The sequence below is a fragment of the Pipistrellus hanaki genome, assembly GCF_964339955.1.
Source record: "Pipistrellus hanaki genome assembly, chromosome: 5".
Taxonomy (NCBI): domain Eukaryota; kingdom Metazoa; phylum Chordata; class Mammalia; order Chiroptera; family Vespertilionidae; genus Pipistrellus; species Pipistrellus hanaki.
The window spans coordinates 71,339,217-71,348,247 of record NC_140507.1 but is presented as its reverse complement, the minus strand read 5'-3'; the positions used below and the strand labels follow the sequence as shown (position 1 = coordinate 71,348,247).

The 9,031-nt window shown below is 56.4% G+C and overlaps 1 protein-coding gene across 1 annotated transcript; it reads left to right on the top strand.

Annotated features, from left to right (window-relative positions):
• The first annotated feature begins 31 nt into the window (after window positions 1-31).
• On the top strand, window positions 32-4,503 carry LSM7 (LSM7 homolog, U6 small nuclear RNA and mRNA degradation associated). Its single transcript, XM_084884774.1, has 4 exons — window positions 32-77; window positions 164-254; window positions 2,039-2,110; window positions 4,227-4,503. The coding sequence occupies exons 1-4, from the start codon at window positions 72-74 to the stop codon at window positions 4,367-4,369; spliced, it is 312 nt and encodes a 103-aa protein (XP_084740900.1). The 5' UTR covers window positions 32-71; the 3' UTR covers window positions 4,370-4,503.
• The last annotated feature ends 4,528 nt before the right edge of the window (window positions 4,504-9,031 follow it).

Here is a 9,031-nt window from a genome sequence, read left to right as displayed (position 1 = left end):
TGTTCCGCGCTAGCGTGCGTAGCGGGTTCAAAGGGCACGGGGGCGGGGCCTCCGCGGCGCGGCGCGGCAAGATGGCGGTGAGCGTGGCGGGGGCCGGCGAGGGCCGGCGGGGGCCACGGGGCCGGCCGCGCTCCCCGCCTCACGCGCTCTGCTTCCCCCGCAGGACAAAGAGAAGAAGAAGAAGGAGAGCATCTTGGACCTGTCCAAGTACATCGACAAGACGATCCGGGTGAAGTTTCAGGGGGGCCGCGAAGGTGAGGCACCCACTCTGCACCCCCTGATGACTTAGGGGAAGTAACGGGGCCAGAGTGACAGCTGATACCCGGGCACCGCGTAGCACTTTGCCCGCTTCCTGGAGGCGCCGGGTGGTCGGTGCTGCCGTGCCCCGTTGCAGCTGGGGAAGCTGAGGCTGGGAAAGGGGATTCACCCACAGCCGCAGGAGTACACCTGGGGCTGGGATGCAGACTTGGCCTCCTGTGTGGTTCTGTCGCTGCAGATCCTTACCAATCCCCCTTCACCAGTGTTTCTAAAGATCCGCAGTTAACTTTGGGGCCCAAATGGTGTTGGTTGTGGAAGCCATTCTGGACACCGTGGGTTGTTGAGCGCCATTCCTGGCCTCGACCCACTGGGTGCTAGGAGCATCCCTTTGGGCTTTTTGTTTGCTTTAAGTACTTATCTATCTATCTATAATATATAAAAAAAGCCTACACTCCCAGTCGATCATGACTGACCACTGGACCAGTCGACTAATAGCTATGGCACACACTGACCCCCAGGGGGCAGACGCTCAACACAGGAGCTACACTCTGGTGGTCTGTACCCTGGAGTGCTGCACAGCCAGAAGCCGGGCTCAGGCTGGACTGGCGAGGGCAGCAGGCGCAGTGGGGCCAGGATGAGTGGGAGCAGTGTAATGCCCGACCCCAGCTCGGGCTCCTCCCCAGCCACTGGCTGCTTTGCCCACTGCTACATCCCTCGGGGATGTCAGACTGCAGATTTCAACCCCTGCCAGGATAGGATTGGAACTGCAGTCCGACATCCCCAGAGGGGTCCAGGATTGCAAGAGGGCGCAGGCTAGGCTGAGGGATCCCACTGGTGCACGAATCTGCACACTGGGCATAGCCTAAGCAACCATTTGACCCGGTAGCTATGACGTGCGCTGACCACCAGGGGGAAGATGCTGGATGCACAGGCATGTAAACATGGAACAGACTGATGAATCTCAGGGGCGAGGGGGAGGGAGGAGAGCAGAAAGAAATTAACCAAAGATCTTATATGCATACTAGAGGCCCAGTGCACAGATTCATGCACTGGTGGGGTCCCTCGGCCTGGCCTGTGGGGCCTCTAGTTAGTTAGTATCTTTAATGATTTCAGAGGGGAAGGAAGAGGGAGGGAGAGATAGAAACATCGACGGTTAGAGGGAATCGTTGATTGGCTGCATCTTGCACACCCCCTGGGGATCAAGCCTGCAAGCCCGGTATGTGCCCTGTCAGGGAGTCGAGCCCTTCCCTCCTGGTTCATAGGTCAAGACTCAGCCACTGAGCCATGGGGCCGGCATGCTGGCAGCATCTCTTAGTTTTGACAACCAAAATGTCTCAGACATTGCCCAGTGTCCCCTCTCCGGAACCATAACCTATGATGCTTGGGGTTTTTTGTTGTTATTCAGGGTTTTTTAAATCCTCACCTGAGGAGTGAGGATATTGTTTCCACTGATTTTTAGAGAGAGTAGAAGGGATGGGGGGGAGGGGTGAGAGAGAGAGAAATATCAATGTGTTAGAGACACATTGATTGGTTGCCTCCAATTCGAGCCCCATCCGGGGCCAGAGGTTGAACCTGCAACCTAGGTAGGTGTCCTTGACCAGGAATCAAGCTCGAAACCCTCAGTCCACGGACTGAAACTCTAACCACCGAGAGGTAAAAGTCATATAACAAAATTAACCATTTTAAGGTATGCCATTAGTGACGTTGGGTACCTTTCTCCGGAACCACTGTTGGTCTTACACCTTTCCCTTTCTCTTCTCTTCTTGGTGATTCCTACAAGCCAGTGGAATCCTGAAAGGGTTTGACCCACTCCTCAACCTTGTGCTTGATGGCACCATCGAATACATGAGAGGTGAGTGCAGTCAGCAGGACTGGAGGCCTCCAGGACTTGCGGGGCCTTTCTCACTGCTCCAGGCCCTGCCATCTGAATGGTAAATGTGGTCCTTGTAGAGCAGACAGCTGCCATCTATTCTCGCTCTTTCACTGTCCAGCATTCCAGACAAGCTCAATACACCATCCTCTCAGACTTACGGGATGCTGGGAGTGTTTTGCTAATCCACCATTACTGATCCTGAGACACTTGCTGCCTGGCTAGGTTAGAAAGATGCCAACTGGCTCTAGCTGAGTAGCTTAGTTGGTTAGAACAGTGGTGGGCAAATTGTGGCTCTCGAGCCACATGCGGCTCTTTGGCCCCTTGAGTGTGTCTCTTCCACAAAATACCACGGCCTGGGCGAGTCTATTTTGAAGAAGTGGCATTAGAAGAAGTTTAAGTTTAAAAAATTAGGCTCTCAAAAGAAATTTCAATCGTTATACTGTTGATATTTGGCTCTGTTGACTAATGAGTTTGCTGACCACTGGGTTAGAACATCATCATAACTAAGTGGAGCAATAAATTGGTGTGTTTCTTTCAAATCAACAAATGAAAAAAAAGAAATGCCAACCTACTCTAGGGCTTGGTCAGCCCCCTGCCTCTTGCCATTCCCATGTGTTACTTCTGCAGCTGACAAAGGTCCCATTCCCCTTATACCATGCCCCCCCGTCCTTGTACCCCTAAATCCCAAGACCCTCCATCTGCAGCAGCACGTAGCAGTCAAGCCACCCCTGACCCATTAGCCAACAAGTTCTTTTTTTTTGTTAATTCTCACCCAAGAACATTCTTCCATTGATTTCTAGAGAGTAGAGGGGAGAACAAGAGAAAAGAGAGAAACATCGATATGAGAGACACATCGATTGGTTGCCTCCAGCATGCTCCCCAACTGGGGCTTGGATTCAAACCTGCAACCCAGGTACATGCCCTTGACTGGGAACTGAACCGACGACCTTTCAGTGTATGGACCAATGCTCTGACCACTGAGCAACACCTGCCAGGAGAGCCAACAAGTTCTTCAACTCAGTTTGATCCAGGCATTAAGGGAATGCCAACACCTAGGAGAGGGGGAGGTCTTACTCCTCACGGGACCATTAATGCCTTGAGACACACGTTGCTCTGGTGAGAAGTTATCACAGCCACACAGAGTGTCACTGGGCCACCGAGCAGAAACATGGTCGGTCCAGTTGCTGGATTCCAGGAGGCCTCGCGCTTTGCCCTCATTTTTTCTCTTCCTGCCTGGGATTCCCAAAGTCTTAGCCCTTAGAAGGATGAATTTCCTTGTCTATAAGACAGACCACCACCTGGGCCCGTGGGGGAACCAGGCCAGCTCAAGCATGCAGAGCCCTGGGAGGGTGGCTGCTGCTCCTCCTACAGAGCCTCTCCTACCAGGTGCTGCCTCACTGCCGAGCAAGTCTCCGTCCCCTCCTCCGTCCAGAACAGCCCCTCGGGGAGGCCCGAATGCACAGGGTATGGGAAGGCCAGGCCCACTCAGCTGCTGTCCCTGCAGGATCTGAGGGTGGGCGGCTGCCTCTCAGATGGTGTTCTCATCTCACTGCGCCACCTCGTCTCCCCTCCCCCACATCCTTCAGTAACAGTAATGGGGACTTTGGTCACTGTGCCCTCAGACGAGCTCCCCTGGAACTTACTGTCACTTCCATGGGGTCCCTCTCGCTCTGCTGTTGACACCTTTGTCACGGGTGAGCAGTGGCCCCGCAGGGCTTTCACAAAACTGTGTGCTGGCGGCCTGTCTGATTACATAGCCCCAGGGTCTCTGCTGGCTCAGTGCCCGTGCCCCCAATTAGCTTCGCTACCCAGCCTCCCTGCAGTCCCCCGGGCCTCCGTGCACTCATTTGCAGAATGAGGGCAGGCTTCAATGGTGGATTCCAGAACTCTTCTCGTCCGTGGGCCACTGCAGGGAGAAGGCTGCATGCCCGGCTTTGGGAGGCGTTTGGCCCGCTGCCCTGGCCAGCATGTCCCCTCCAAAGCCCTGGATGGAGGGATGGGGGAAGCGGTCAGAGAGCCCTTGGATTCGGATCTTCGGACCCCATCTTGCCCCAGGCATGGTCTCCAGTTCTTACTCTGCCCTCTTCCTCCGCAGACCCCGATGACCAATACAAGCTCACGGAGGACACGCGCCAGCTGGGCCTGGTGGTGTGCAGGGGCACCTCGGTGGTGCTCATCTGCCCGCAGGACGGCATGGAGGCCATTCCCAACCCCTTCATCCAGCAGCAGGAGGCCTAGCAGGCGGAGGGCGCGGACCAGGGTGCCGGCAGACTGGAGCTGTCCCTCCTGTCTTAAGTGCTGCCCACAGACATGGAACTTTCCTTTTTGTATAGGTTATTTTTTGTTTTCTTAATAAAATTGCAAATCTCTCATTTCCTGGAGCCCCAGAATCTTGCTTTCAGCCTTGATTTTCTGACAAAGCTTGGTCACAGGGATTCAGTTTAGCTGAGTTGCCAATTGCCAGCCGTGGTCGGTGATGGAGACGGGCATTCCAAGGTGACTGAGCACGCCGTCCAGGCTGGGCGATAGGGACCTGTGAGGCTGGACCAGGTGCAGACATCCCAGGCCAGCCTATGGTTCCAGGAGGTGTACCGGCCGCCAGCCTTCTCAGCAGGCGGGTCCCAGCAGCCTGTCTGCTCCTCTGCTCTGTCCCTTCAGTGCCTCCAGGTGCTATCCTGAGGGGTCCCCCAAACCAGGGCCTTCCATTCACGTCGCTGCTCACAGCTTCATTCTCACAAAGAACAACGCAGGTGGAGTGTGGTTCTCAGTCCAGTCCTGCAGCCTCCAAGTTCTGACCCTCTTCTCACCTCCCCTCAGTCCAGCCCCAGCCCACCCAGGGCCCTGCCCCTCCTCCTCTCAGCTTAGGACTCCACCGCAGCCCTCTCCTCAGCTGGTCCACTCGGTGGTCATGCTCATGAATGCCCCTCAGTGCCCCATTCTTAAAAGCAGGGCTTTTCCTGGCTCCTGTTTCATAAACTCAGTCCTTGGAAGTCTGTCCCCCACGGTACTGTGCCTGAGTGACAGTAGGGCCGAGGCTGGGAATTGCAGGCTGGCACCCGTTCACTAATAGCTGGGGTGGGTCACAGGAGTGACAGCTGGATGGCTACCTGCTCGTCATAGCCGCCAGATAAACAAACTGCTGGCTCCCTCCTTATCGCGGGATCTGGGCTCTGCTGTGGCCAGGCGGGATCAGCTCAGCTGCCGGGAATGCGGGGCCCAGGGGCCAGCGCATACACGTGCTCATCCTCCCTGCCAGCTGGCCCTGCCCACCTCCTCCAGTACCTTATTAGAGGCCTCATTCCAGAGCCAAAGCCTCCGACAGCTGGGCACTGGTGGTGCTAGCCTCGTTGTGGGTGGATTGCACCCCCAGGGAGGCCTGTGCCCTAGAACCGGGGCACGCCCAGCATGCCAGCATCCAAACCTCTGTGCCTCCATGTCGGAAAGATTTCCTCTTCGTTTGACAATAGGGGGACAGGGAGGCCACACCATGGAGAGACTGAACGCAGGCCTCTGCTCTGTTCACTCTGCGTACCCAGCCTGCCCTGTCTGAGGCCAAGATACAGGCTGAGGCAGACCTGAGAGCTTAAGGCCCGAGGGCTCAGGAGCTCAAAACCCCAGGGTGGGATGGGGTGGAGGGCAGCATGTTTGCAGGCTAATTAGAGCCAGGCCAGAGGGACACCTGGTTTTCCAGCCCCAAGCTTCTGTTACAGAGGAAGCAAGGCTTGTGTCTGGCACCCCCTGCCCCATAGTTGTGCCCCTCAAAGCAGCCCCCAGGCTCCAGACCCCTCTCCACTGACCCCCTCACCTCCCAGCAAACTGATGAGGGCAAAAGCTGCCCTCAGTAGCCACCAAGTCCGGGGCTCAAATCTCCCACCGTTTGCTGTGTGGCTTAGAGGAAGGGTCCCAGCCTTTCTGAGGTCTAATTCTGTCTTAAGTTCGAGCAAAGGCATTGCATAGCCACTCCATGGGCAGGCACGGGGCCGCAGTTGTGTGGGGAGTTAAGAGCACAAAGCTTTGTGTTGAAGTCTGAAAATGAGAGCAGAATGCTGGGGGTTGGGGACAAAAGAGGGAGACTGACTTCTGGGGGGGGTCAGGCAGAACTCCCCAGAAAGGGAGATAAGATGAGTTCCTGCCATTAAACCATATCCACCCTGGAGAGTCGCTTTGACCCAGTTTGTAAAAGTTTGGAAATAACCTAGCTGCCCATCCCTGGGGGATCTGCTGTACAAACTCGGGTTCCTGCGACACCACAAAGCAACGTTCTACAAAGACTGAGCTCTGTGCAGGGTGCTCAGATACAGACATCCTGCGCAGCTCTTCCTAGCAAGGGCGGGGCTGTCTCTCCAGCCTCTGGATTCCGGGGACTTGATTTGCTGGTAAGGAAATGGCAGGAATGACAGTGTGGGAACTCAGAGACTCCTTTGCAAAAGGGCCTTGGGCCGTCCCCCTGTGTCTTCTGGGAATGCTGCCATGAGAGAAGGAAGCCAGACCCACTTCTGGAGCCTGGGAAGCCCTGTGGAGGAGCACGGAGGCCCCCGCCGACAGCCACACCACGTGCCTGTGCGCCTCAGGATTTCTGGGAGCCCCGCAGGCTTCCAGGGCCTCCCCAGTTAACCCAGAAGGAACTTTGCAGCCAACCTACAGAATCGTGAGAAATAATACATCGTGTTATGCCACCGAGTCAGAGGGATGTTCGTTACGCAGTGACAGGCCACCAAGACGTGCTCACGGAGGCTGTGACAGACTGCACAGGGAAACAGGTTTATCAGGGTACATACGGTACAATACCACCCAATTAAAATAATACATTTGTTAAATATCTTGTGTTTCTATGCTTTTAAATGTATAGGGAAAGACCTGGGATTGAGGATAGTGATGCAAGGAGTCTGATAGCCTATTCTCATTATAATATTTCACAAGGAGAGAGAGAATAGCTTATATTATACATTTAACATTATATGAGAAGTTTAATATTTTACAAGGAGTCAGAGAAAGAGAAGGCCAGAGCACATGGGGAGACACAGGCGATTTACAGAGATGAGGATGGCAGGGGAGAGAAATGAAGGCACAGCCGCCCGGCCATGGGAACTGGACGCCCCTCTCCTTGCCCTCCGGGACGCGGTGTAAGTCCCCAGCCCTCCCAGCCAGCAGCCCGCGCACAATGCCCTCTGACTCCTGCCGGGATCCCGTCCTCCTGGCTCCCAGCCCACAGGCCCTGCAGCCTCAGAACACCGGGCAGGGGCTCCGGCCACCAGCCAGCGCCAGCCCCACCGCACAGGCAGATGGTCACAGCTTCCGGGTGCTGGCTGAGAGGCCTCACGCGCTGTCTGGGAGACGTCACTAGAGCCCCCAGCAGCAGGCCAGGAAGGGGCAGACCCCCGCTTGAGCGCAGACCAGCCAGAGAGCCCCATGATACCCCCCGTTACAGATTCTGGGGTCTCTGAAAGGTGGACAGGGTTTGGCATTGGGGATGCTCAGCCCTGCCTCGCAGCTGCCTTGTCTCCAAACAGCTTTTGTAGAGGACGGGCTAGCACCCCTCTGGTTCACTCAGACTCCCCCAAACCCTCTCATCATCCCTGTTCACAGAGAAGGAAACCTTTCTAAGGGTCACACGGCCTCCTGCACCTTCTGCTCCCCACCTCCTACACTCAAAAGCCCCCAAAGCTGACTGCCCCATGGGTGCAGAAACGCAGCCCAAGCCGAATGGGCGGGAGATCCATGGGGTAGGGGGCACACAGAGGGAAGGAATCCCTGCCCACTGCCCTGGCCCCAGGCACAGCTGGGAGGGAGCAGGCGCCCTGGCTCTCACCCTGCAGTCCATTCCTGTCCCCAAAAGCCAAGAGGAGACCTCACTGCACTCCCCGCTCCACGAAAGGACTGGACAAGGCCTGCAACCCTTTGCCACCGAGCCCAGAGCCCCCCCCACCCCCACCCCCGCTGCACCTGGGCCTGCCGCTGTCTGTGTCTGGATCCCCGGTTCCTGGTGAGTGAGACAAGAGCAGTCCGGTTCTGCGTGGATTCAGACAAGGACATGGATGTGAAAGGAAGAGGGTTCTGTGAATGGGAAACTTCGCAAATGTGAGTGGCTCTTGGATCTCCGGGGATGTCGGTTTGAGCTCAGGGTCAGCCCAGGCTGAGACAGGGATGACACCCCTCCAGACGGCCCTCCTGCTCCCCAGAAGCCCACGCAGAGCCCCACTGTCTGCAGAACCATCACACTAGGAGCGCCCGCTGGCGTGGCCCGGAGGTCACAGTTCGATGCCCAGTCGGGACACATGCCTGGGTTGTGGGCTTGATCCCCAGTGTGGGGCTTGCAGGAGGCAGCCGATCAATGATTCCTTCTGATCATTGATGTTTCTATCTCTCCCTCTCCCTTCCTCTCTGAAACCAATAAAAATATTTTTTAAAAAAAGACGAAGACTAGGAGCTAGGGGGTAGGAGGTCTCTGATGCCCAATAAAGTCCGGCTACTGAATGAGGGCCCTCCTGTCTTGTCAAGCTTTCTCCCTCCATTCAGGGCCCAGGTGAGCAATCTGGGGTTCCTTGATCCACCCTGCCAGCTCCCGCCCAGCCCTCAGGGCCATGCCATGCTGACCAGAGCCGGCAGGGGTCAGGAATCGCCCAGGAATGAAGAGCCGGAGGCAGAAAACAACCGTCCTGGTGTGCTCTACAACCCAGAGGGGTTAGAATTACTTCCATGTTACAGACGGAGGCCTGAGAGGTCCCGTCACTAGCTTTGGGTCACACAGCAGAGACCCAGCACCACCCCAGGGTCTGGATCTCCATTGCTCTGGATGCACTTTTGCCACTGAGCACCGGGTGGCTCCGCACCCAGTTACAGAGGGGGCACCACTTGTCTGGGGCCCCCTCGCCTGCCCCCACCAGCTGAAACAGCCCATCC

Excerpts from the sequence above, each read along its gene's own strand:
- LSM7 (XM_084884774.1), top strand. Across the intron at positions 255-2,038 it reads GTTTCAGGGGGGCCGCGAAG|CCAGTGGAATCCTGAAAGGG; the intron begins GTGAGGCACCCA and ends GATTCCTACAAG. Across the intron at positions 2,111-4,226 it reads CACCATCGAATACATGAGAG|ACCCCGATGACCAATACAAG; the intron begins GTGAGTGCAGTC and ends CTTCCTCCGCAG.